Source organism: Kogia breviceps, chromosome 14, assembly GCF_026419965.1.
Source record: "Kogia breviceps isolate mKogBre1 chromosome 14, mKogBre1 haplotype 1, whole genome shotgun sequence".
Taxonomy (NCBI): Eukaryota; Metazoa; Chordata; class Mammalia; order Artiodactyla; family Physeteridae; genus Kogia; species Kogia breviceps.
Window position 1 is genome coordinate 55,056,508 of NC_081323.1, and position 27,984 is coordinate 55,084,491.

Sequence of the window (27,984 nt, forward strand, 5' to 3'; positions counted from 1 at the left end):
GGCCTCTTCTTCCCGCCGCTTGGCGCCCCCTCTGCTTCCGCCAGCTCCAAGGCCCGGCTGGGGCGCGCCCTCGGGGAGAGGGAGCCACGGGAACCCTGGCCGCCCCCTTCCCTCAGCTTGACCTCTCTGGCCCAAGGGCTGTTTGGGAACCTGGGACGTCACAGTGCCCTGGCTTTGAGCTTCTACTGGGGCTCAGTCCCCCAACTACGTAGCTTGTTATGGCCCAGGAGCCAGTGTACCCAGACGATCCCTTTCTTGTCTGCGACCCTGGGGGCCTGGCTGCCCCCCATGCTGCCCTCTTTTCTACCCACTCCTTCCACTAGGAAGGACCAAGGACCTGCCCCACAGCCAGGACTCCCGTGAAAGCACATTAGCAAGTCCTCACTGAGTGCGCATTGGGGGTCTCACACTGTTGGGCTGAGCCAGGAAGAGAAGACCCCTCACAAGCCTTTCTTGGGGAAATGATCTTGGGTCTTTTCCCTCCATGTGCTGGCCTCAGGCTAGTCCCCACGTGCGGCCCAGGCTGCCCCCTGGTGGCAGGCCTCGGCCCCTTTTATCACCCTCTTCAGGATTCAGTCTTGATAGTTGAAACTGCCTTTCACAAACTTTCTTGCCCTGGGTCCTGGGGGGAAGGAAATTGCCAAAGAAAGGGAGAGAAAGACGTCGCTGGGTTGTTCATACCAGCGTCCCTGTGACTGGTGACTCTATGGACTGGGAACCTGGGAAGGCTGTGGCTGCTTGGTACCCCTCTGTGTGTCCTGAACACTACCCGGGATGTGGAAGTGTTCACAGAGTGATGAGTGCCCCAGCATTGGCTTCTGGGGGTCCCTCCAAGCAGGGGAGCCAGTCTAGACTTGCAGGAGTATCCACAGGTGTGTATCCCCCTCGGGAGCCCTGTGTCTTGGGCCCAGCCCGGCAGCACCCTCAGCAGGGCCTGGGTGGTGACTGCCAAGGGAATGAGCTGCTGGAGGCAGGAGCAGGCAAAGCAGGTTCCCTGCCTGGCCAAGTGGGAGAGAGGGTTCCCAGATAGTGTCCTTGACCCGGGCACACTAGTGGAGACACGGGGGAGACGCCTGATGCTTGGGGACAATGGAAACTTCTGCAGAGGATGAAGCCAGCTCAGCAAACCTCCTGGACTTCACACACTGCAGAGGGGACAGTGGGCATGGGCTCTGGCTGGTGGACACAGGGACAGACTGCGTGCAGCAAGGGCTGGAGTTTTCCCCTAAAACTGTCTCCCTCTGTGGCCTTTGGCACCGCAGCGCTTGTGACTGGCCAGTCACTGTGAGCTCCCTGGATCAGGGCTAAGTTTGGCTCCTTGCACAAGATGAGACACAGTGCCAGCACCTACCTTCCAGTGCTGTGGGGATGGCCCAGGAACTCCTCCTCCCCTGCAGCCTGAAGGATCGCTTAAGCCGCAGGTCCTGTGCAAACTTCGGGGCTGCCTACGGCTCTTGAGAGCTCTCTCCTCCCTCTGACCACCTGCCTGTCTCCTGTTCCTACTGTCCTTTCCTGGTGAATGCCATGCCTGCTCCAGCCTCGGGCCAGCCTTTCCCTGCAGACCCCTCGTCCAGATGGTCACACAGCAGGCTTCTTCTGGGCCTTCAAGTCTCAGTGCTAATGTCACCTCCTCATCTAGGCTTTCCCTGTCCTCCTCCCATCTAAAGCCAACCCCATATGCCCCCACTGACTGTCCTTCTCACTGACCTGTTGTATTTCCTCCCTAGAACTTAGCAATGTCCAAAATGATCTTGTTCGGTCCTTTGTGTGTATAGCTGTTGGCTCCCTCCAGGGACTGTGTGTGACACACCCAGTGAATGTGGAATTGAAGGGCTGATGGAGGACCCAAAGGGCCCCGCTCCTGCTCCTCTGCGCTGCGCAGCGGCCAGCAGGGGTCCCCATTCACACACACAGGGCCCCAGCCCTGTGCTTCCTCCTCCAGCTGCTGGCTTAAGTTTCTCCAGCCAGTTCCTGGGCTCCCCTGGAAAGACGGGGGTTGGGGAAAGAGGGAAAGAGGTAAAGAGCAAGCCCAGCCTGGCCCCGAGCCCTCACTGTCCACGTCAGGGTGATGTGGATTCCCCCCCAGCCCTGCTAGGAACCCCAGGATATGTTACTGCTCTGCTGGCCACTGAGCCAGAGACAGGACTGCTGGGGAGAGTGGGCTCGGGCAAGCCCCGGGGTTTGCAGCCCTCAGTTTCCCTGTCTGAAAAATGGAGGTAACAGTAATGTGCACCTTGCAGGGCTGCTGTGAGCATCTGGCGACACCCTGTGGTTAAGCTCCTTCACATGGAAGATACTTTCTCATGCACCCCTCTGGGGCCGCAGGCACAGGGAGGATCACCCAGCCAGAGGAATGTCCTTCTGCCAGCTAGGCTTTACTGCCTCTCAGACAGACATGTCTGCAAAGGCACCAGCCCAGCACTAGGCGCTGGAAACCCCAGTTCCAAGAGTCCCAGAAACCACCCAATGAATCCTTGAATGTGGGTGCTCCTTGAGGCTCAGCCTTGAATGGTGGGTGAGAAGCAGGTTCTGTCCCTGAGTGTCCACGGGGTGGCAAGGAGGGAGAGGGGGCATCTTGGGGCCCCCTGGGGACACATGAGACGCAGATGCTGGGCCCAGGGCTGTGAGGTCTGAAGAGGGATAGATGTGGGTATTGGAAAGGGGACTTGTCATGGGGCTGGGTTGGGGGGTCGGAACCAGAGAAGGTCCCTGGAGGACAGAGGATAGGTGGATGGTTGCAGGTGGCTGTTGGGGAGGGTTTGGGGAGTAGGTCCCTGCAGGAACCACCTGCTACACTCTTGGCAGGGAGCAGAGAGAGAGGGCATATGAGTTTGGGATGCAGGGGCTGAGGTTGCAGGGCTGACTGCCCGGATAGGCAAGGCAAGCCACGGGGAGACGGGGATGCCCCCAAGCGGTCCCAGAAGCAACAACAGGGCAAAGATAAGATCCTAGCAAGGCTTGGAGAGAAGTTCCTGACATCCCGAGCTGAGCTCCGGGTTGTGCTGACAACCCATGTGGTGTAGACGCTGCCGTTGGTGGAAACACCCAGCCTCTTAGGGAGCCCGCAGTGGGATTCCCCAGCTCACAACTCCTGTGACAGACGTGACCAGTGTCACAGACCAGTGGGCTGTATGATCAAGAAAGGAGAGCTGACCAGCCTTGGGCACTGCAGGGAGAAGGGATGTGGGAGACTTTTCTGATCCCTAAATTTTTTCCACTTCTCAAAAAGCTAACATATGACCCAGAAATCCCACTCCTAGGCATAAATCTGGAGAAAACTATAATTCAGAAGGATGCATGCACCCCAATGTCCATTGCAGCAATATTTACAATAGCCAGGAAATGGAAGCAACCTAAATGTCCATCGACAGAGGAATGGATAAAGATGTGGTACATATATACAATGGAATATTACTCAGCCATAAAGAGGAATGAAATAGTGCCATTTGCAGGAACATGGATGGACCTAGAGATTGTCATACAGAGTGAAGTAAGTCAGAAAGAGAAAAACAAATATAATATAATATCACTTATATGTGGAATCTAGAAAAATGGTACAGATGAACTTATTTGCAAAGCAGAAATAGAGTCACAGATGTAGAGAATAAACTTATGGTTACCAAGGAGGGAAAGTGGGGTTAGGATTAATTGGGAGATTGGGAGTGACATAGATACATTACTGTGCATAAAACAGATAACTAATGAGAACCTACTGTATAGCACAGGGAACTCTACTCAATGCTCTGTGGTGACCTAAATGGGAAGGAAATCTTAAAAAGAGGGGATATATGTGTACTTATAACTGATTCATTTTTATGTACAGCAGAAACTAACACAACATTGTAAAGAAACTATACTCCAATAAAAAAAAATTTTTTAAGTACCCATTCTTCTCGATTGACCCTCGCATCAACCTAGCCTGCAGGCAGCTCCCCTCGAAGGGGCTCGCTGGGTCTCTGAGCAGCCCCAAATGCTTGGTTTAAACCAAAATCATGCTCAGTGAATACTCAGTACTGCATTATTGCTTTTTTCCTCTACCTAATCTCTTGATTTCTGATTTAAAAGATGTGGATTTCTTAGTTTATTTAGTATTTAGAACATTTTTTGCTTTATGTATTTCAAAGCTCTGTTATTGGGGCATAAAGGCTCATGCCTCTTACATCTTTTCAGTGGCTTGTAACTTTTATCAATGTAAAATATCCCTATAGCTCATTCTTAAGACTTCAAGCCTTGGGTTCTATTTTATCTGCGATTATCTGCTATGTGATACTCCACAGTCACTTTCATCTTGTTTGCAATTTTTCCTCCAATATATATTCTTAAATCAAAACAAAATAAAAAGAATACATTTATAAAGAAATTACAAAAAGTTAAATTTCTCAACCTATTTATGCTTGGCCCTTATTGGAACAGACTTGCTGGAATCCTTGTAAAATAGTAAAGTACCTCCACTAACAGTATTATGGGTTTTTGTTATTGCAAAAGAAACATAAGTTTCATATGATTTACTGACACCTTATGGGGATAAAGGCACATCTTGTCTGCTTGAGATTGGGTTTTTTTGGTCCCAGAAATTATGTTTGAGAACTCCTAGATTATCAGAATTATGTAAGAGCCAGTGTATTTCATAGTAAATCTGATTTAAAGACATCCCTATTATTCAGCCATAAAAAAGAATGAAGTAATGCCATTTGCAGCAACATGGATGGACCTGGAGATTATCATACTAAGTGAAGTAAGTCAGAAGGAGAAAGACAAATACCATATGATATCACTTATATGTGGAATCTAAAAAAATGATACAAATGAACTTATTTCTAAAACAGAAATAGACTCAGAGACATAGAAAACAAACTTATGGCTGCCAAAGTGGGAAGGGGGGGAGGGAAAAATTAGGACTTTGGGATTAAAATACACACACTACTGTATATAAAATAGATAACCAATTAGGACCTACTGTATAGCACAGGGAACTATACTTAATACCTTGTAACAGCTTATAATGGAAAAGAATCTGAAAAAGAATACATATATACACATGTGTGTGTATGTGCATGTATAAAACTGGGACTTCCCTGGTGGTCCAGTGGTTAAGACTCTGTGCTTCCACTGCAGAGGGCACAGGTTTGATCCCTAGTCAGGGAACTAAGATCCCACATGCTGTGCAGCATGGCCAAAAAACAAACAGACAAAAAATGGAATCACTTTGCTGTACACCTGAAACTAGCACAACATTGTAAATCAAGTATATTTCAATAAAATTTTTAAAATTAAAATAAATAAAAATAAAGACATCCTGATGGTCCTATCATCATCATCAAGTGTACTTTAGAACTCACAACCATTCAATAACCCTTTTTGTGCTCACAGGTACCTGGTCACCTGCTAAGTGTGATACTGAGGAGGTAAAATATGCATAGTCCTGGTGCTGTGATCTGAATGTTTGTCTCCCCCAAGTTCGTAAGTTGAAATCCTAACCCCCAGGGTCATGGTGTTCAGAGGTGGAGACTTTGGGAGGTACTTAGGTGATGAGAGCAGAGCCCTCATAAATGGGATTAATGTAGATATATATAAATTTTTCTTTTTTTTTGGCCACGCTGCGCAGCTTGCAGGATCTCGGTTCCCCAACCAGGGATTGAACCTGGGCCACAGCAATGAAAGCCCAGAATCCTAACCACTAGACAACCAGGGAAGTCCCTATTTATTTATTTATTATTTATTTATTTATTTTTGGCTGCGTTGTGTCCTTGTTGCTGTGCGCCGGCTTTCTTTAGTTTCAGCGAGTGGGGGCTACTCTTTGTTGCGGTGCGCGGGCTTCTCACTGTAGCGGCATCTTTTGTTGCAGAGCACGGGCTCTAGGTGCGCGGGCTTCAATAGTCGTGGCATGCAGGCTCAGTAGTTGTGGCTCGCAGGCTCTAGAGCGCAGGCTCAGTACTTGTGGTGCAGGGGCTTAGTTGCTCTGCAGCATGTGGGATCTTCCTGGACCGGGGCTCAAACCTGTGTCCCCTGAATTGGCAGGCGGATTCTTAACCACTGCGCCACCAGGGAAGTCCTATTTATTTATTTTTAATTGAAGTATAGTTGATTTACAATATTGTGTTAGTTTCCAGTATACAGCAAAGTGATTCGGTTATACATATATATGTATATTTTTTCAATTCTTTTCCGTTATAGTTTATTATAAGATATTGAATATAGGTCCCTGTGCTATACTGTAAATCCTTGTTGTTTAGATTAGTACCCATATAAAAGAGAACCCAGAGAGCTCCCTCACCCCTTCTGCCATGTGAGGACCCAGAGAGAAGGCAAAAGCTATGAACCAGGAAGCAGGCACTCAAGACACGGAATTGGCCAGCACTTGGATCTCAGACTTCCAGCCCAGGAGCTGTGAGAAACAAAGGTCTGTTGTTTATAAGCTGCCCACTTTATGTTATTTTTTTCATAGCAGTCCAGTGGACTAGGACACCTAGAAAAGCATTTGGCTTAGCAACTGACTAGCTTTCATAATCATCTTTTTCCAAGTGTGTTCATTACATTCCATGTTTCTACTCACATTATGTTAAGAATATACAAAGTGGACGACATACTTCTTCCTCTTCAGACTTAAATAATCTACGAGAATTCAGAGTGTTGTAGACAGATAACCTGGCCGATATGGAACCAATATCATGTACAGACCTGCCTTTCTAATGGTCTGCTGATAGGGATTCTAGAGCCTGGCCTGTTCTCATTTCCTCAACCCCTTACTTTATTTCACTTGAAACACTTTTTTATGGAAAATGTATAAACAAGAACTGATCTTGAATATTCTTCCACATCTCTACATTTTTCTCTCATGTAATCTGCCCCTTTTAAACATTTGCTCTAAGTTCTGACCATGTTTTACTACTTTATCTTCAAGTTTGCCGATTCATTTTTTAGTTATGTCCATTTTATTATTCAGCCCTTTGGCCAAAATGTTTTACTTCAGCAATATTTTATTTTTATTCATTTATTTATTTTTTAAAGATTTATTTATTATTCATTTATTTTTGGTTGCATGGGTTCTTAGTTGCGGCACTCGGGATCTTTGTTCAGGCATGCGGCCTCCTTGTTGCAGTGCACAGCCTACTCTCTAGTTGTGGTGTGTGGTTTTTCTCTTCTGTAGTTGTGGGGCACAGGCTCCAGGGCGCATGGGCTCTGCAGTTTGCGGTATGTAGGTTCTCTAGTTGAGGTGCATGAGCTCAGTAGTTTTGGCATGCAGGCTTAGTTGCCCCATGGCATGTGGGATCTTAGTTCCCTGAGAAGAGATCAAACCGGCATCCCCTGCATTGCAAGGCGGACTCTTTACCATTGGACCACCAGGGAAGTCCCAACTTCAGCAATATTTTTAACGTAATTTTTATTTATTTATTTATTTTATTTTTGGCTGCGTTGGGTCTTCATTGCTGCGCACAGGCTTTCTCTAGTTGCGGCGCCGGGGGTACTCTTCGTTGCAGTGCGTGGGCTTCTCATTGCGGTGGCTTCTCTTGTTGCGGGGCACAGGCTCTAGATGCATGGGGTTCAGTAGTTGTGGCACACGAGCTCTAGAGCGCAGGCTCAGTACCTGTGGCGCAAGGGCTTAGTTGCTCCGTGGCATGTGAGAGCTTACCAGACCAGGGCTCGAACCCGTGTCCCCAGGCAGATTCTTAACCCCTGGGCCACCAGGGAAGTCCAATTCAGCAATATTTTAAATTTCTAAACACTCTATCTTGTTCTCTGATTGGTCTTCTATAGTATAATTCTTATTTAATGCTGATAAACCCCTCTTCAAGCTTTCTGAGGACACCAGTTAGAATTTTCCAAGTTGTCTGCTGTTCCATGTACAGTAAGTCCCCTACATATGAAACTGAACGCTGTGAACTTTCAAAGATTTTAATGTGCATTCAAATGTCCAATCACGTAAGTTAGTTCACGTGTCTGGTGTACTTTGTCACATGCGTGCATCCTATACAAGTGGTTGTGCTTTTGTGTACTTTAGTGTACAGTACTGTATAGCGTACAGTAGTACAGTATCTTTATTTCAAGCCCAGGATGTCCGGAAGTAAGCCTAAAAGCAGCAGTGCTGTAGTTAGTACTACTGTACTTTTCAAGGTACTATATTGTAAGATTAAAAATGTTTTTTTTATGGACTTCCCTGGTGGTCCAATGGCTAAGACTCCATGTTCCCAGTGCAGGGGGCCCAGGTTCGATCCCTGGTCAGGGAAGTAGATCCCACACGCCACAACTAAGAGTTTGTATGCCTCAACTAAAAGATTCCTGAGTGCCACAACTAAAGACCCCTCATGCCACAACGAAGATCTTGTGTGCTGCAAGTAAGACCCAGCGCAGCCAAATAAATAAATATTTTTTAAGTTTTCTTTATTTTTTCTTTGTTTTTTATGTATTATTTGTGTGAAAGTATTATAAAGCTATTACAATACAGTACTATATAGCCGATTGTGTTAGGTGGGTACCTGGGCTAACTTTGTTGGACTTATGAATGTGCTCTCAGAATGGAACTCGTTCATATGTAGGGGACTTATTGTATTATCTCAGTTTTCCTTGGAGTCAGTTCAGTTTATTGAAATAACTCCTTCTGGTGCATGCGCAGATTTTCTGCAAATATTTCTTCATCCTTGGTTGCTGTGCAGTAAAAGGTTAACTGAACAGGCCTAGGATGTTCAAACCCTGCACAATCCAAAGAAAGGACTGGCCCTTGCCCACCTCCTAGGAAATAATCTCTGAGCCCTTGGAATGTCCTGCCTGAAAAGCCTGTCTTTGTAGACCTGGGGCCTCAGGCCACTCCGGATAGTTGATGATAACGATGTGATTTATGGCGGGGCCTTGGGTCACAATGGATCAGCTGGACCTCTGGAGGGGGCTGCAGTCTGAGAAATAAGGTTGGCCACATGGGCCCTCCATGCCTATGTAATGAAACCCCAGTAAAAACTCTAGACACCAAACTTTCAGTGAGCTTCCCTGGTTGGCAAAACTTCACGAGTGTTGTCACACGTCATTGCTGGGAAAATTAAACACTGCCCACCTGACACCCCTGGAAGAGGACAGCTGGAAGACTGCACCTGGTCTCTTCCAGACTCTCCTCTGCACCTTTGGCATTTGCTGATGTTATCTGTATCCATTAACTGTAAGGAACCATAACCAGGAGTACAACAGCTTTTCTGAGTTCTGTGAATCCTCCTAAAAAATCGTTGACTCAGAGGGTGGTCCTGTGGACTCCAACTCAGTGGTCTGCTCACATCTATGAGAGAGCCAGTTTGGTGACTTTGGTGCCCTGCAATATTGTGTGCAAGGAAGGGAAGCTACCTGCAGACTCCGTAGAGTTAGGTGAGGCTTGTTGCCAGGCAGCAGGCAGACAGGGAGGCTAAGAGCCCTCTAGATGGTCAAATAAGGCCAGCGTCTATTCTGTGGGTCCTGTAAAGGATCATCACGTTTAACAGTAGATGACACAGTGCGAGACCCCCAATGCGCACTCAGTGAGGACTTGCTAATGTGCTTTCACGGGAGTCCTGGCTGTGGGGCAGGTCCTTGGTCCTTCCTAGTGGAAGGAGTGGGTAGAAAAGAGGGCAGCATGGGGGGCAGCCAGGCCCCCAGGGTCGCAGACAAGAAAGGGATCGTCTGGGTACACTGGCTCCTGGGCCATAACAAGCTACGTAGTTGGGGGACTGAGCCCCAGTAGAAGCTCAAAGCCGGGGCACTGTGACGTCCCAGGTTCCCAAACAGCCCTTGGGCCAGAGAGGTCAAGCTGAGGGAAGGGGGCGGCCAGGGTTCCCGTGGCTCCCTCTCCCCGAGGGCGCGCCCCAGCCGGGCCTTGGAGCTGGCGGAAGCAGAGGGGGCGCCAGGCGGCGGGAAGAAGAGGCCATGGGCGCGCAGGCCGGGGCGCTGCTGCTCGCGCAACTGTTGGTGCGGGTCGAAATCGCGAGGTAGGTGAGCTGAGGCGGGGGCTGCCGGCGCAGCTAGGGGTGATGGGGGAAGGGTGGGGCGCGTGGAGACCAAGGGGAGCTCACTTTCTCTCCTACCCGCAGCGTTGCGGGATAGGGACCTGTTGCTTCCAGGTAAGGCGTCCAGGGGGCGCGCTTCCCTGCGCAGGGCACCTGAGCCGGAGCGCGAAGGGCGACTCATCTTTTCCTCTCCCCGCCCCAGGTTTCGAGAACTCTTCTATGCTCGCATGTAACTGATGGGGCACCCCCTGGGTGTGGGGGAGGGGCGGGCGCCTGTGGACCACGTGGGGCAGGCCCCCAGCGTCCCCTTCTTCCTGGGCGGCAAGACCCCTGGACGCGCGGTTCCCCGGGGCGCCCCTTCCCTTCTCCCACCCGGTGGGTGAGGGTGGACGGGGTGCGCCTGCCTCCCGCAGCTCAGCCTGGTGTCCATCTGTCCATCCCAGGGCCATGTGGCCAACGGACTGTCCCGACACGCATAGTGGGTGGAAAGGACGCAGAGCTTGGGCGCTGGCCGCGGCAGGGCAGCCTGCGCCTATGGGGCTCCCACTACTGCGGAGCAAGCCTGCTCAACCGCCGCTGGGTGCTCTCGGCCGCGCACTGCTTCCAAAAGTGAGTCTGGGGGCGGGCGGCCCGCTGACCCCGGGCCCTGGGTCTGCACCAGGACCTGCGCGCATGCCCCACGTGGACACGGCCCTCTCGTGCTCCTGAGGCCCAGTCCCGGCTGCAGCCCGTTACGCACCCACGCAAGTCCCCCAGGGCGCTCCGGGAGGAAACACTGTGCAGTTTCTACCAGAACGTTCTCCCAGAACATTCCGACGCACATTTGTTTGTCTTGTTCTTTTCTTTCTCGCTTCACTTGTCCCCACATGGCACCACCAACCTCCACCTTCCTCACCCCACCTCCCAGCGGAGGTGACCCCCACCCCGGGGGGAGGAATGAGCTGAAGTAAGTGCTGGACACAGAGCCTGGCCTGTGGTGACAGTGGCCCCAGAAGCTGTTTTGAGCCCAGCCTGCTGTGGCGCCCGTGCACCTGCTCGTTGCGTTTTGAGAAGGGCTCTTGGAGGTGACAGGTGGTTGAGTGACTGGCCAGATGAGCTGGCAGGGGAGGCACCCTCCTGCCAAGCCCCCCAAGTCCCCAGGTGTGGAACTTTGTTTGGGGCTGTCTGGGCTCTCCCCGTTTCTACCCTGGGCTCTTTGGTCAAAGGAAGACCTGCTAATGGTGTCTGGGGTGAGCCCCGCAGCAGCCCGGGGGTCTCAGCTCAGGGAGCAGCCCCAGGTGTGCTCAGGTAGCCCACCCTCCCTCTGAGGACCCCTGACGGCTTTTTCCTCCCCTGCCAGCAACAGAGATCCCTATGAATGATCGGTCCAGTTTGGCGAGCTGTCTGTCACACGACCCATTTGCCGCCTGCGGGCCTACCTCCGTCGTTACACGGTGTTGTTACAGGGTGAAGAGTATTATATACCCCAAATCCAGGAAGTATTCGCAGGACGACATCTCCCTACTGAAGCTGCCCTCCTCAGTCACCTTCAATAAGCACATTCAGCCCGTCTGTGTCCTGTCCTCCTCCTCTGAGTTTAAGAACCTGGATGACTGCTGGGTGACTGGCTGAGGGGACATCCATGAGAAAAAGCATGAGGTTGGGGACAGACGGGTGGGGAAGTGGAGTGTTATTCACCACTCCCTGTGCCAGCCACACCAGCTGCAGTGGCCCCCACCTTGGTCTCTGTGCCACTGTGCTTTGGCTTTGGCCCGCTGAGCAATCTCTCTTCACCTCCTTTCCACACCCTGCCCCCCTGTAGAGCAGGGCTTTCTGTACCCACACTCAGCTCCCCCTCCCTTCCCTAGACTGTGAGCCAGAAAGCAGAGAGGGAGGTCCCCCCACCGGCCCAAGCCACACCCCCAGCCTGTGGGGGTGTGCGAGGTTTGGGGGTGGACTTGTCAGAAAGGCATCAGGCATTGTTTGGATTTTTTGTTTGTTTTGGGGGTTTTGTGGGGGTTTTTTGCAGTAATCAGGCCTCTCACTGTTGTGGCCTCTCCCGTTGCGGAGCACAGGCTCCGGACGCACAGGCTCAGGGGCCATGGCTCACGGGCCCAGCCGCTCCGCGGCACGTGGGATCCTCCCGGACCGGAGCATGAACCCGTGTCCCCTGCATTGGCAGGCAGACTGTCAACCACTGCGCCACCAGGGGAGCCCCTTTGGGGTTTTTTTGAAGTATAATTCACAAACCATAAAATTCATCCTTTTAAAGTATACAATTCAGGGATTCCCTGGTAGTCCAGTGCTTAAGACTCCGGGCTTCCACTGCAGGGGGTGTGGGTTCGAAGTCTGGTTGGGGAACTAAGATCCCACACCCTGTGTGGTGCAGCCAAAAAAATAAAGGCATACAATTCAGATTTTTTTTTTTTTAGTATATTCACAGAGTGGTTCCAGCGTCACCACTGTCTTATTACAGAACATTTTCATCATCTCAAAATGAAATCCCATGCTTATTAGCCATTACTCCTAATTCCCCGTTGTTCTAGGGCCATAGCCCTTGGCAGCCACTAATCTGCTTTCTGTCTCTATGGATTTACCTACTCTGGACACTTCATATAAGTGCAGTTATACACTACGGGCTAGCTTCTCTCACTAAGCATAATATTTTCAATGTTCATTCATGTTTTAGTGTGTGTCAGTACTTCACTCCTTTCTTTTTGAGGTTTAATTCACATAACATTAACCATTTTAAAGTATATAATTCAATGGCATTTAGAACATTCACAGTGCATAACCATCATCAACTCTATCAAGATCCAAAACATTTTCATCACGCCCAGAGGAAATCCCATAACCGTTAAGCAGTCACTCCCGATTACCCCCTCCCTCCAGCCCTTAGCAACCACTAACCAACTTTTTGTCTCTATGGATTTACCTATTCTGGACATTTCATATACATGGATTCATACACTGTCACCTTTCATGTTTGGCTTCTTTCACTTAGCATAATATTTTCAAGATTCATCCATATTATAGTATGTATCAAAACTTCATTCTCTTTTATGGCTGAATAATATTCCATTGCATGGATGCACAATTTGTTTATCCATTCCTCCATTGATGACATTTGTGATGTTTCCATCTTTTGGGTATTTGTATTAGCATACAAATTTGTGCTTGAATACCTCTTTTCAATTATTTTGTGAATGTATTTAGGAGTGCAATCCTGGATCACATGGTCATTCTATGTTTAACTTCTTGAGGAGCTGACAAAGAGTGTTCCATAGCAGCTGCTCCATTTTACATTCCTATCAACAATGAGGGTTATAATTTCTCTCCATTCTCCTCAATAAAAAACTTGTTATTTTCCAGGTTTTTGTTTGTTTTGTTTTGTTTTGTTTTGTTTTGGCCATCCTAGTGGGTGTAAAGTGGTATTTCACTGTGGTTTTTTAATTTTTTTTTTAACATCTTTATTGGAGTATAATTGTTTTACAATAGTGTGTTAGTTTTTCCTTTACAACAAACTGAATCAGTTATACATATACATATGTTCCAAAATCTCTTCCCTCTTGCATCACCCTCTCTCCCACCCTCCCTATCCCACCCCTCTAGGGGTCACAAAGCACAGAGGTGATCTCCCTGTGCTATGCAGCAGCTTCCCATTAGCTATCTAATTTACATTTGATAGTGTATATATGTCCCTGCCACTCTCTCACTTCGTCACAGCCCACCCTTCCCCCTCCCCATATCCTCAAGTCCATGCTCGAGTAAGTCTGTGTTTTATTCCCGTCCTACCACTAATCTCTTCATGACATTTTTTTCCCTTAGAGTCCATATATATGTGTTAGCATACGGTATTTGTTTTTCTCCTTCTGACTTACTTCACTCTGTATGACAGACTCCAGGTCCATCCACCTCATTATAAATAACTCAGTTTCATTTGTTTTTATGGTTGAGTAATATTCCATTGTATATATGTGCCACATCTTCTTTATCCATTCATCTGTTGATGGACACTTAGGTTGCTTCCATGTCCTGGCTATTGTAAATAGAGCTGCAATGAACATTTTGGTACATGAGTCTTTCTGAATTATGGTTTTCTCAGGGTATATGCCCAGTAGTGGGATTGCTGGGTCGTATGGTAGGTCTATTTGTAGTTTTTTAAGGAACCTCCATACTGTTCTCCATAGCGGCTGTATCAATTTACATTCCCACCAGCAGTGCAAGAGGGTTCCCTTTTCTCCACACCCTCTCCAGCATTTATTGTTTCTAGAGTTTTTGATGATGGCCAATCTGACCGGTGTGAGATGATATCTCATTGTAGTTTTGATTTGCATTTCTCTAATGATTAATGAGGTTGAGCATTCTTTCATGTGTTTGTTAGCAATCTGTATATCTTCTTTGGAGAAATGTCTATTTAGTTCTTCTGCCCATTTTTGGATTGGGTTGTTTGTTTTTTTGTTATTGAGCTGCATGAGTTGCTTATAAATTTTGGAAATTAATCCTTTGTCAGTTGCTTCATTTGCAAATATTTTCTCCCATTCTGAGGGTTGTCTTTTGGTCTTGTTTATGGTATCCTTTTCTGTGCAAAAGCTTTTAAGTTTCATTAGGTCCCATTTGTTTATTTGTGTTTTTATTTCCATTTCTCTAGGAGATGGGTCAAAAAGGATCTTGCTGTGATTTATGTCGTATAGTGTTCTGCCTATGTTTTCCTCTAAGAGTTTGATAGTGTCTGGCCTTACATTTAGGTCTTTAACCCATTTTGAGTTTATTTTTGTGTGTGGTGTTAGGGATTGTTCTAATTTCAAACTTTTACATGTAGCTGTCCAGTTTTCCCAGCACCACTTATTGAAGAGGCTGTCTTTTCTCCACTGTGTATCCTTCCCTCCTTTATCAAAGATAAGGTGACCATATGTGTGTGGGTTTATCTCTGGGCTCTCTATCCTGTTCCATTGATCTATATTTCTGTTTTTGTGCCAGTACCATATTGTCTTGATTACTGTAGCCTTGTAGTAGAGTCTGAAGTCAGGGAGCCTAATTCCTCCAGCTCCATTTCTCGTTCTCAAGATTGCTTTGGCTATTTGGGGTCTTTTGTGTTTCCATGCAAATTGTGAAATTTTTTGTTCTAGTTCTGTAAAAAATGCCAGTGGTAATTTGATAGGGATTGCATTGAATCGGTAGATTGCTTTGGGTAGTATAGTCATTTTCACAATGTTGATTCTTCCAATCCAAGAACATGGTATATTTCTCCACCTATTTGTATCATCTTTAATTTCTTTCATCAGTGTCTTATAGTTTTCTGCATACAAGTCTTTTGTCTCCTTAGGTAGGTTTATCCCTAGATATTTTATTCTTTTTGTTGCAATGGTAAATGGGAGTGTTTTCTTAATTTCACTCTCAGATTTTTCATCATTAGTGTATAAGATTGCCAGAGATTTCTGTGCATTAATTTTGTATCCTGCAACTTTACCAAATTCATTGATTAGCTCTAGTAGTTTTCTGGTAGCATCCTTAGGATTCTCTATGTATAGTATCATGTCATCTGCAAACAGTGACAGCTTTACTTCTTCTTTTCCTATTTGGATTCCTTTTATTTCTTTTTCTTCTCTGATTGCTGTGGCTAGAACTTCCAAAACTATGTTGAATAAGAGTGGTGAGAGTGGGCAACCTTGTCTTGTTCCTGATCTTAGTGGAAATGGTTTCAGTTTTTCACCATTGAGAACGATGCTAGCTGTGGGTTTGTCATATATGGCCTTTATTATGTTGAGGAAAGTTCCCTGTATGCCTACTTTCTGCAAGGTTTTTATCATAAATGAGTGTTGAATTTTGTCAAAAGCTTTCTCTGCATCTATTGAGATGATCATATGGTTTTTCTCCTTCAGTTTGTTGATATGGTGTATCACGTTGATTGATTTGCGTATATTGAAGAATCCTTGCATTCCTGGGATAAACCCCACTTGATCATGGTGTATGATCCTTTTAATGTGCTGTTGGATTCTGTTTGCTAATATTTTGTTGAGGATTTTTGCATCTATGTTCATCAGTGATATTGGCCTGTAGTTTTCTTTCTTTGTGACGTCTTTGTCTGGTTTTGGTATCAGGGTGATGTTGGCCTCATAGAATGAGTTTGGGAGTGTTCCTCCCTCTGCTATCTGTTGGAAGAGTTTGAGAAGGATAGGTGTTAGCTCTTCTCTAAATGTTTGATAGAATTCGCCTGTGAAGCCATCTGGTCCTGGGCTTTTGTTTGCTGGAAGATTTTTAATCACAGTTTCAATTTCAGTGCTTGTGATTGGTCTGTTCATATTTTCTATTTCTTCCTGGTTCAGTCTAGGCAGGTTGTGCATTTCTAAGAATTTGTCCATTTCTTCCAGGTTGTCCATTTTATTGGCATACAGTTGCTTGTAGTAATCTCTAATAATCTTTTGTATTTCTGCAGTGTCAGTTGTTACATCTCCTTTTTCATTTCTAATTCTATTGATTTGAGTCTTCTCCCTTTTATTCTTGATGAGTCTGGCTAATGGTTTATCAATTTTATTTATCTTCTCAAAGAACCAGCTTTTAGTTTTATTGATCTTTGCTATTGTTTCCTTCACTTCTTTTTCATTTATTTCTGATCTGATCTTTATGATTTCTTTCCTTCTGCTAAATTTGGGATTTTTTTGTTCTTCTTTCTCTAATTGCTTTAAGTGCAAAGTTAGGTTGTTTATTCGAGATGTTTCCTGTTTCTTAAGGTATGATTGTATTGCTATAAACTTGCCTCTTAGAACTGCTTTTGCTGTATCCCATAGGTTTTGGGTCGTTGTGTCTCCATTGTCATTTGTTTCTAAGTATTTTTTGATTTCCTCTTTGATTTCTTCAGTGATCACTTCGTTATTAAGTAGTGTATTGTTTAGCCTCCATGTGTTTGTATTTTTTACAGATCTTTTCCTGTAATTGATATCTAGTCTCATAGCGTTGTGGTCGGAAAAGATACTTGATACGATTTCAATTTTCTTAAACTTGCCAAGGCTAGATTTGTGACCCAATATATGATCGATCCTGGAGAATGTTCCATGAGCACTTGAGAAAAATATGTATTCTGTTGTTTTTGGATGGAATGTCCTATAAATATCAATTAAGTCCATCTTGTGTAATGTATCATTTAAAGCTTGTGTTTCCTTATTTATTTTCATTTTGGATGATCTGTCCATTGGTGAAAGTGGGGTGTTAAAGTCCCCCATTATAATTGTGTTACTGTCGATTTCCCCTTTTAAGGCTGTTAGTATTTGCCTTATGTATTGAGGCGCTCCTATGTTGGGTGCATAAATATTTACAATTGTTATATCTTCTTCATGGATCGATCCCTTGATCATTATGTAGTGTCCTTCTTTGTCTCTTGTAATAGTCTTTATTTTAAAGTCTATTTTGTCTGATATGAGAATTGCTACTCCAGCTTTCTTCTGATTTCCATTTGCATGGAATATCTTTTTCCATCCCCTTACTTTCAGTCTGTATGTGTCCCTAGGTCTGAAGTGGGTCTCTTGTAGACAGCATATATATGGGTCTTGTTTTTGTATCCATTCAGCCAGTCTGTGTCTTTTGGTGGGAGCATTTAATCCATTTACATTTAAGGTAATTATCGATATGTATGTTCCTATTACCATCTACTTAATTGTTTCGGGTTGTTCTTGTAGGTCTTTTCCTTCTCTTGTGTTTCTTGCCTAGAGAAGTTCCTTTAGGATTTGTTGTAGAGCTGGTTTGGTGGTGCTGAACTCTCTCAGCTTTTGCTTGTCTGTAAAGGTTTTAATTTCTCCATCAAATCTGAATGAGATCTTTGCTGGGTAGAGTAATCTTGGTTGTAGGTTTTTTTCCTTCATCACTTTAAATATGTCCTGCCACTCCCTTCTGGCTTGTAGAGTTTCTGCTGAAAGATCAGATGGTAATCTTATGGGGATTCCCTTGTGTGTTATTTGTTGTTTTTCCCTTGCTGCTTTTAATATGTTTTCTTTGTATTTAATTTTTGACAGTTTGATTATTATGTGTCTTGGCGTGTTTCTCTTTGGGTTTATCCTGTATGGAACTCTCTGAGCTTCCTGGACTTGATTGACTATTTCCTTTCCTACATTAGGGAAGTTTTCAACTATAATCTCTTCAAATATTTTCTCAGTCCCTTTCTTTTTCTCTTCTTCTTCTGGGACCCCTATAATTCGAATGTTGGTGCGTTTAATGTTGTCCCAGAGGTCTCTGAGACTGTCCTCAGTTCTTTTCATTCTTTTTTCTTTCTTCTGCTCTGCAGTAGTTATTTCCACTATTTTATCTTCCAGGTCACTTATCCGTCCTTCTGCCTCAGTTATTCTGCTATTGATCCCATCTAGAGTATTTTTCATTTCATTTATTGTGTTGCTCATCGTTTCTTGCTTCCTCTTTATTTCTTCTAGGTCCCTGTTAACTGTTTCTTGCAAATTGTCTATTCTATTTCCAAGATTTTGCATCATCTTCACCATCATTATTCTAAATTCTCTTTCAGGTAGATTGGCTATTACCTCTTCATCTGTTAGGTCTGGTGTGTTTTTATCTTGCTCCTTCATCTGTTGTGTGTTTTTCTGTCTTCTCATTTCGCTTATCTTACTGTGTTTGGGGTCTCCTTTTTGCACGCTGCAGGTTCGTAGTTCCTGTTGTTTTTGGTGGCTGTCCCCAGTGGCTAAGGTTGGTTCAGTGGGTTGAATAGATTCCCTGGTTGGGGGGACTAGTGCCTCTGTTCTGGTGGATGAGGCTGGATCTTGTCTTTCTGGTGGGCAGGTCCTCGTCTGGTGGTGTGTGTGGGGATGTTAGTAACCTTATTATGATTTTAGGCAGCCTCTCTGCTATTGGATGGGGCTGTAGACCTGTCTTGCTCTTTGTTGGGGATAGGGTGTCCAGCACTGTTCTTTGCTGGTCCTTGAGTGAAGCTGGGTCTTGGTGTTGAGATGGAGCTCTCTGGGAGATTTTCGCCGTCTGATATTACGTGGAGCTGGGAGGTCTCTTGTGGACTAGTGTCTTGAGGTTGGTTCTCCCACCTCAGGGACACCACCCTGGTGCCTGGCTGGGGCGCCAAGAACCTTTAATCCACACGGTTCAAAATAAAAGGTAGAATAAATAGAAAGGAAAGAAAAGGAAGGAAGGAGGGAGGGAGGGAAGGAAGGAAGAAAGGAAGGAAGAAATGAAGGAAGGAAGCAAGAAAGGAAGGAAGGAAGGTGCAGAGGAAGAAAGGGAGGAAGGAAGAGAGGAAGGGAGGAAAGAAGGGGGGAAGGAAGGAAGAAAGGAGGGAAGGAGGGAAGAAAGGAAGGAAGAAAGGAAGAAAGAAAGGGAGAAGACAGAGTAGTATAAAGTATAGTTATTAAAATAAAAAATAATTATTAAGAAGAAAAATTTCCTTTTAAAAAAAAAAACAGAAAAATGGGTCGGTCTAACCCTAGGACAAATGGTGAAAGCAAAGCTATACAGACAAAATCTCACACAGCAGCACACACATACACACTCACAAAAAGAAAAAAAGGGGGGAAATAATAGTATATCTTGCTCCCAAAGTCCACCTCCTCAACTTGGGATGATTCGTTGTCTATTCAGGTTTTCAACAGATGCAGGGCACTTAAAGTTGATTGTGGAGCTTTAATCCGCCGCTTCTGAGGCCGCTGGAAGAGACCTCCCCCTCTCCTCTCTGTTGGCACAACTCCTGGGGTTCAGCTTTGGACTTGGTCCCGCCTCTGCGTGTAGGTTGTCCGAGGGCGACTGCCCTTCGCTCAGACAGGACGATGTTAAAGGAGCAGTTGATTCGGGGGCTCCAGCTCACTCAGGCTGGGGGGAGGGAGTGGCACGGGGGCGGGGCGAGTCCGCGGCAGCAGAGGCCGACGTGACGCTGCACAGGCCCAAGGCGCGCCGTGCGTTCTCCCGGGGAAGCTGTCCCTGGATCCCGGGACCCCGGCAGTGGCGGACTGCACGGGCTCCCGGGAGGGCCGGTGTGGAGAGTGACCTGTGCTCACACACAGGCCTCTTGGTGGTGGCAACAGCAACCTTAGCGTCCGACACCCGTCTCTACTGTCCGTGCCGACAGCCGCGGCTCGCGCCCGTTTCTGGAGTTCCTCTACGCCGTGCTCTTAATCCCCTCACCTCACACCCGAGGAAGCAAAGAGGCAAGAAAAAGTCTCTTGTCTCTTCGGCAGCTCCGCGCCCGCTTCTGGGGCTCCTTTAAGCGGCGCACTTAATCCCCTCTCCTCGCGCCCAGGCAGCAAAGAGGGAGGAAAAGGTCTCTTGCCTCTTCGGCAGCTCCAGACTTCTCCCGAACTCCCTCCCGGCCAGCCGTGGCGCACTAGCCCCCTTCAAGCTGTCTTCACTCTGCCAACTCCAGACCTTTCCCTGGGATCCGACTGAAGCCCGAGCCTCAGCTCCCGGCCCCGCCCGCCCCGGCGGGCGAGCAGACAAGCCTCTCGGGCTGGTGAGTGCCGGTCGGCACCGATCCTCTGCGGGAATCTTCTCCGCTTTGCCCTCCGCACCCCTGTGGCTGAGCTGTCCTCCGCGGCTCCGGAGCTTCCCCCTCCGGCGCCCGCAGTCTCCGCCCGCGAAGGGGCCTCTAGTGTGTGGGAGTCTTTCCTCCTTCACGGCTCCCTCCCACTGGCGTAGGTCCCGTCCCTATTCTTTTGTCCCTGTTTATTCTTTTTTCTTTTGCCCTACCCAGATATGTGGGGAGTTTCTTGCCTTTTGGAGGTCTGAGGTCTTCTGCCAGCGTTCGGTGGGTGTTCTATAGGAGAAGTTCCACGTGTAGATGTATTTCTGATGTCTCTGTGAGGAGGAAGGAGATCTCCGCGTCTTACTCTTCCGCCATCTTTAAGCCGTCCTCACACTGTGGTTTTGATTTGCATTTCTCTAATGACTAGTGATGTTGAACAACTTTTCATGTGCTGGTTGGCCATTTGTATATCTTCCTTGAAGTAATGGCTATTTAAGTCCCTTAACCTTTTTTTTTTTTTTTTGGTCACACCACGTGGCTTGTGGAATCCTAGTTCCCCAGCCAGGGATTGAACCTGGGCCCTCAGCAGTGAGAGCACAGAGTCCTAACCACTGGACCTCCAGGGAATTCCCAACCCAATTTTATTTATTTATTTGTTTGTTTGTTTGTTTTTAAATAAATTTATTTATTTTACTTTTGGCTGCAATGGGTCTTCGTTGCTGCACGCGGGCTTTTCTCTGGTTGCAGCGAGCTGGGGCTACTCTTTGTGTGCACAGGCTTCTCATTGTGGTGGCTTCTCTTGTTGGGAGCACGGGCTCTAGGTGCGCGGGCTTCAGTAGTTGTGGCACACGGGCTCAGTAGTTGTGGCTCACAGGCTCTAGAGCACAGGCTCGGTAGTTGTGGCACACGGGCTTAGATGCTCTGCGGCATGTGGGATCTTCCTGGATCAGGGCTCAAACCCATATCTCCTGCACTGGCAGGCAGATTCTTAAACACTGCGTCACCAGGGAAGACCCCCCCCATCCCATTTTTAAACTGAGTTGTCTTTGTTGTGACGTTGTAATCATTTTTATATATTCTGGATACTAGACCCTTTTTAGATATATGATTTGCAAATATTTTTTCCTATTCTGTGGGGTTTTTTTTTTCCTTTTTTCTTCTTTTTTAAAAAAACTGGTTCCTGGGTCTCATTCCATGGATTTAATTGGTCTGGGATGTGGCACAGACATTGGGATATTTTAAAGCGTCCGAGGTGATTCTAATATGTAGCTAAGGGTAAGACCAGCTGGCCTAATGGGGTTCATGATGCTTAGAGAGCCAAGTGATGCCAGGAAAGAGGCAATAATCTCCAGGAAAAGGACAAAGAGCTAAAGGTTTGAAAGTTGAAATGAAGACCTACCTGAAGTTCTGTGGAACAGGTAGGCTTTAGTGTCAGAAAGTTGTGTTTTGAATCCTCTTACTTAACTCTTCAGTTTCTTCGAAAGAGGCATCATAGCTCCTTCCTTCCAGGTTTTTCCATGTTGTCAGTCCCTGGTGTTGATGGGGGAAGAGCACTTCAGATGCAGGGCTGAGCCAAGACTCGTGGACCACATCTCTTTTCACTTTCATGATAGTATCTATTGATGCACAGAATATTTTAATTTTGATGAAGTTCACATTATTTTTTCTCTGGCGCTTTTGCTTTTGGTGTCATGTCTAAGAAATCATTGCCAAATTCGAGGTCATGAAGATTTACCCTCATGTTTTCTTGAAGAGTTTTATAGTTTTAGCTGTTATATGTATATCTTTGATTCATTTTGAGTTGATCTTTGTCTATGGTGCAAAGTAGTGGATCCAACTTCATTTTTTGCATTTGGATATCTAGTTGTCCCAGCACCATTTGTTAAAGAGACTATTCTCTACTCCACTGAATTATCTTGGCACCCTTGTCAAAAATCAGTTGACCAAAGAAGAATGGGTTTATTTTCTAGACTCACAATTCTGTTCCGTTTGTCTGTATGTTTATCCATTTGCCAGGACCCCATTGTTTGATTCCTGTAGCTTCCAAGTATGTTTTGAAATTGGGAAGTGTGTATTCTCCAACTTTGTTTACTTTTTCAAATATTGGTTTTGTTATTTGGGGTCTCTTGGTAGTCCCTCTAAATGTTAGGATGAGCTTGTCAATTTCCACTAAAAAGGCCATTGGAATTTGGATAGGGATTGCATTGAATCTGTGGATTGCTTTGGGGGAGTATTGTCATCTAAATAATATTAAGTCTCCTGTCCATAAACAGAAGATACGTTTCCATTTATTTGTCTTCTTTAATTTCTTTCAGCAATGTTTTGTAGTTTTTTGTGTACAAGTCCTCAATTAAATCTAACTATTTTATTCTTTTTTATGCTATTGTAAAATGAAATTTCTTTTCTAATATCCTTTTGAAGTTGTTCATTGGTAGTGTAGAAATATAATTGACTTTTGTGTCTTGATTTTAGATCCTGCAAATTTGCTGAATTCATTTATTAATTCTAGTCCTTCTTTGTGTACTCTTCATTATTTTCTATATTTAAGATCATGTCATCTGTGAATAGACATAGTTTTACTTCTTCCTTTCCAACTTGGATGTGTTTTATTTCCTTTTCTTGCCGAATTGCTCTGACTAGAACTTCCAGTAAAATGTTAGATAGAAGTGGCAAAAAACTGGCATCATTGTCTTTTTCCTGATCTTAGGGGGAAAGCTTTCAGTCTTTCACAATTCTGTAGCTGTGGGTTTTTCACATATGATCTCTATCATGTTAAGGAAGTTCTCTCTATCCTTAGTTTATTGAGTGTTTTTATAATGAAAGTGTTGGATTTTCCTGCATCAATTAGGATAACCATGTGGGTTTTTTTTTTTCCTTCATTCTATTACTGTAGTCTGTAGTATGTTACATTGATTGATTTTTGTATGTTGAACCCACCTTGCACTCTGGATAAATCTCGCTCAGTCGTGGTGTAGAATTCTTTTAATATGCTGCTAGATTCAGTTTGCTGGTATTTTGCTGAGGATTTTTGCATATATGTTGGTCTGTAGTTTCTTTTTTTTTTTTTTTTGAGGTACGCGGGCCTGTCACTGTTGTGGCCTCTCCCGTTGCGGGGCACAGGCTCCGGACGTGCAGGCTCAGCGGCCATGGCTCACGGGCCCAGCCGCTCCGCGGCATGTGGGATCCTCCCGGACCGGGGCACGAACCCGTGTCCCCTGCATCGGCAGGCGGACTCTCAACCACTGCACCACCAGGGAAGCCCTGTAGTTTCTTTTTGTGTGTGATAACTTTTTTGGGCTTTGGTGTCACAGTAATGCCAGTCTCATGGAATGAGTTAGGAAGTGTTCCTTCCTCTTCTGTTTTTTGGAAGAAGGATTGATGTTAATTTCTTCCTATGTTTGATAGAAGTCACCATTTAAGCCATCTGGCCCAAGGCTTTTCTTCACTGGGAGGTTTCTGACTAGTGACTAAATCTTTTTACTTGTTATGTGTCTGTTCAGATTTTCTATTTCTTCTTGAGTCTGTTTTAGTATTTTGTGTGTTCCTAGGAATTTGTCCATTTCCTTTAGGTTATCTAATTTGTTGGAATACAATTGTTCATAGTATTCACTTATAGTCCTTAATTTTTCTTTAAGGTCAGTAATAATGTCCCCACTTTCATTGTCAATTTTGTTGATCTTTCAAAGAACCAACTTTTGGTTTTGTTGATTTTCGCTATTGTTTTTCTGTTCCCTAGTTTGATTTTTTTCCATTCCTCTCTTTATTATTTCCTTCCTTCTTCTACCTTTGGGTTTAATTTGCTCTTTTATTTCTAGTTCCTTAAGTTAGATTGTTGATTTGAGATTTTTCTCCTTTATTAACATAGGCATTTCCAGCTATAAATTTCCTTGTGAGAATTGCTTTTGCTGCATCCCGTAAGTTTTGGTATGTTGTGTTTTTATTTCCATTCATCTCAAAGTACTTTCTAATTTTCCTTGTGATTTCTTCTTTGACTCATTGGTTAGGAGTATATTGTTCAATTTCCACATAGTTGTGAATTTTTCAGTTTTCCTTCCGTTATTGATTTCTAGCCTCAATCCACTGTTTTCTATGATGTCAGTCTTTTCTAATTTATTGCAACTTATTTTGTGGCCTGACATGTCATCTATCTTGGAGAATGTTTTGCATCCACTTGAAAGGAATGTGTATTCTGCTCTTGTTTGGTTGGATTGTTATGTATATGTCTTTTAGGTCTAGCTGCTTTATAATGCTGTTCAAGTCCTCTGTTATCTTACTGATCTTCTCTCTGGTTGTTCTATCCATTAATAAAAGTGGGGCATTGAAGTCTCCAACTGTTCTTGTAGAACTGTCTATTTCTCCCACCAGTTACATCAATTTTGCTTCATGTATTTTGGGGCTCAGTTGTTAGATGTGTAGATGTTTATAATTATTATATCTTGAGGACTTGCCACTTTTATCAATATATAATGTCCTTCTTTGACTCTTTTTAAAAATATGTATTTATTTATTATTTATTTATTTTAGCTGCGCTGGGTCTTAGTTGCGGCATGCAGGATCTTCATTGTGGCATGTGGGATGCTTAGTTGCAGCATGCAGACTTCTTAGTTGTGACATGCAGACTCTTAAGTTACAGCATGCATGTGGGATCTAGTTCCCTGACCAGGGATCAAACCCAGGCCCCCTGCATTGGGAGCACAGAGTTTTACCTGCTGGACCACCAAGGAAGTCCCCCTTCTTGGACTCTTGTAACATGTTTTGACTGAAAATCCATTTTCTCTGACATTAGTATAGCAACCTCAGCTCTTTTTGGTTACTATTTGCATGGAATCTCTTTTTCCAACCTTTCACTTTAAACCTATATTTACCTTTGAATCTAAAATTATTGTTGGGCTTCCCTGGTGGCACAGTGGTTAAGAATCTGCCTGCCAATGCATGGGACACAGGTTTGAGCCCTGGTCTGGGAAGATCCCACATGCCGTGGAGCAGCTAAGCCCATGAGCCATAACTACTGAGCCTGTGCTCTAGAGCCCGCTAGCCAGAACTACTGAGCCTGCATTCTAGAGCCCATGAGCCACAACTGCTGAGCCCATGTGCCACAACTACTGAAGACCGCGCACCTAGAGCCTGTGCTCCGCAGCAAGAGAAACCACCACAATGAGAAGCCTGTGCATCTCAACAGAGTGGCCCCCGCTCGCCACAACTAGAGAAAGCTTGCATGCAACAACGAAGACCCAACACAGCCAAAAATAATAAATAAATAAATTTTAAAAAATAAAAAATTTTAATATAATAAAATTATTGTCTTGTAGACAGGATATAGTTGGATCTCTTTTTAATCCATTCTGCCAATCTCTGCCTTTTAATCGGAGTGTTTAAAACAGTTACATTAAAATTAATTTCTGATAGGGAAGGATTTACTTCTACCATTATTCAATTTGTTTTCTATACTTTGTCAGATGTAGAAGATATAGATATCTTATATCTATATCATATCTATATCTATACATATCTTATATCTTTTTTGTTCCTTATTGCCTCCTTTTTGTGTTTAATTGATTTTTATTAGTGTACTGTATTGATTTCCTTCTCGTTTCCTGTTCTGTTTATTTTTTAGTTATTTTCTCAGCAGTTTCCCTGGAAATTACCGTTAATAACTTAAACTTATAACAGTCTATTTTGAATTAATATCAACTTAGGTTCAATAGCATACAAAAGTTCTGTTCCTATACAACTCTATTCTTCTCAAGTTGTTATTGTCACAGTTTACATCTTTATATATTGTGTAACCATATCTTTATATATTGTGTAACCAATCTCTGTGTAACAGAGATTTACAATTATTGTCTTTTAAATTGCATTTGTCTTTTAAATTGTATAGCAAAAAAGGTATGAACCAAAACTATAATAATACTGGCTTGTATGTTTACCTGTGTAGTTACATTTACCAGTGTTCTCTATTTCTTCCTGTGGGTTTAAGTTACTGGCTACTGCCCTTTCATTTCATCCTGAAGGGCTCCCTTTTCCATTTCTTGTAGGACAGGCCTACTAATGATGAACACTCTTAGCATTTGCTTATCTGGGAATATCTTAATCTCGCCTTCGTTTTTTTTGAAGGATAGTTTTGCCTGATATAGAATTCTTGGTTGACTATTTTAGCCTCTTAGCACTTTACATATGTCATTGCACTGCCTTTTGGCCTCCAGGGTGTCTGAAAAGAAGGTGGCTGTCAATCTTGTTGAAGATCCCTTATACTTGATGTGTAGCTTCTCTCTTGCTGTTTATAAGATTCTCCATTTGTCTTTGCGTTTTGATATTTTGATGAAAATGTATCTCAGTGTGGATCTCCTTGTGTTTATCCTACTTGGAATTTGTTCACCTTGAATGTGTAGATTCATATATTTCATCAAATTTGGGAAAACTTCAGCCTGGATCCTGCAGCTATACTAATTATAAACAAGCTCAGTTGCATCAGCCCCTCTCCCTGTGTATGCTTCAGCCATGGTCTCTCCCCACTGGCTCAGGCAGGGCCTGTCATCTGCAGGCTACAGAGAGGGAAACCAAGCCTCAGGGAGGAGCTATGACAGCCTGTCCATCCATTGGGTCCTTCTGTGATATTATTCATCACCCACCACATGCTGGGTGCTGGACTAGAGCAGAAGAATCAAGGGCAATGTCCCAGGTACTGTGGGTACTCCAGGAAGTCCACTCCCCTTCATACCCCTTTTCTCCAGATGGCAGAAGAGAGGCTAAGGTTGTATTTCTCTCTCCCACCCTCAACCCCTGACAGATCTGCCACGTCCCTACAATCTTCAGGAAGTGCAAGTCTCCATCATAAACAAATCCAGGTGTTCCTACCTGTTCCATCAGCCTGATTACTGCAGTCACAGCAGTAATAATATGATTTGTGCTGGCTCTGAGGATGGCAACACTGACACCTGCAAAGTGAGTACCCCTGCCCCAATGAGGGCCATACTGAAACTGAGTACCACCCCTCCCAATCTTGGGCCTGAGAGCAACCACCTTGACCCCTACCAATCCACCCTTAGAGTTTATTCATGAGAAAGTCACTGTAGACCTCATTTATCCATCCTATAAAACAAGCTTCCCGTTTTACATTAATTGTACCTCCTTTGATCCTTATGTGAAATTGAGTGGATAGACTGTTGCCCCCTTTACAGATGCAGAAACTGAAGTTTGTTTGCTTCCAGGGGGAGGAGTGGGATTTGCACCCAGTCTGCCCAGCTCCACAGCCCCTCCTGCTCTACCAGCCTCTCCACTGGCCCCTCCTGCCCCCCCCCCCAGGTCTTGCTCACCCACACTGCTTCCCAGGGTGACCCAGGCGGACCCTGGCTGTGGATTCCACCCAGGCTGTGGATTCAGATTGGAATTGTGAGCTGGGGAGTGGGCTGTGGTAGGCGCAACCAGGCCAGCATCTACACTAATGTCAGTAGTTACTTCAACTGGATCCAGATGCTGGTGGGCCGCAGCACACCCAGGCTGGACCCCTCTCAGTTGCTGCTGCCCCTTGCTCTGCTCTGGGCTCCCTGACTCCTGCAGCTGGCCTGTGCACACCTAAGCCCATGA

The 27,984-nt window shown here is 45.2% G+C and overlaps 1 protein-coding gene across 1 annotated transcript; it reads left to right on the top strand.

The window, feature by feature from the left end:
- Positions 1–9,589: 9,589 nt before the first annotated feature.
- On the top strand, positions 9,590–27,948 carry LOC131741587 (serine protease 41-like). The gene is given in 5 exon segments (XM_067013697.1): positions 9,590–9,640; positions 9,811–9,941; positions 11,405–11,565; positions 27,146–27,342; positions 27,730–27,948. Coding segments are annotated over 5 exon segments (759 nt in total).
- Positions 27,949–27,984: the final 36 nt, after the last annotated feature.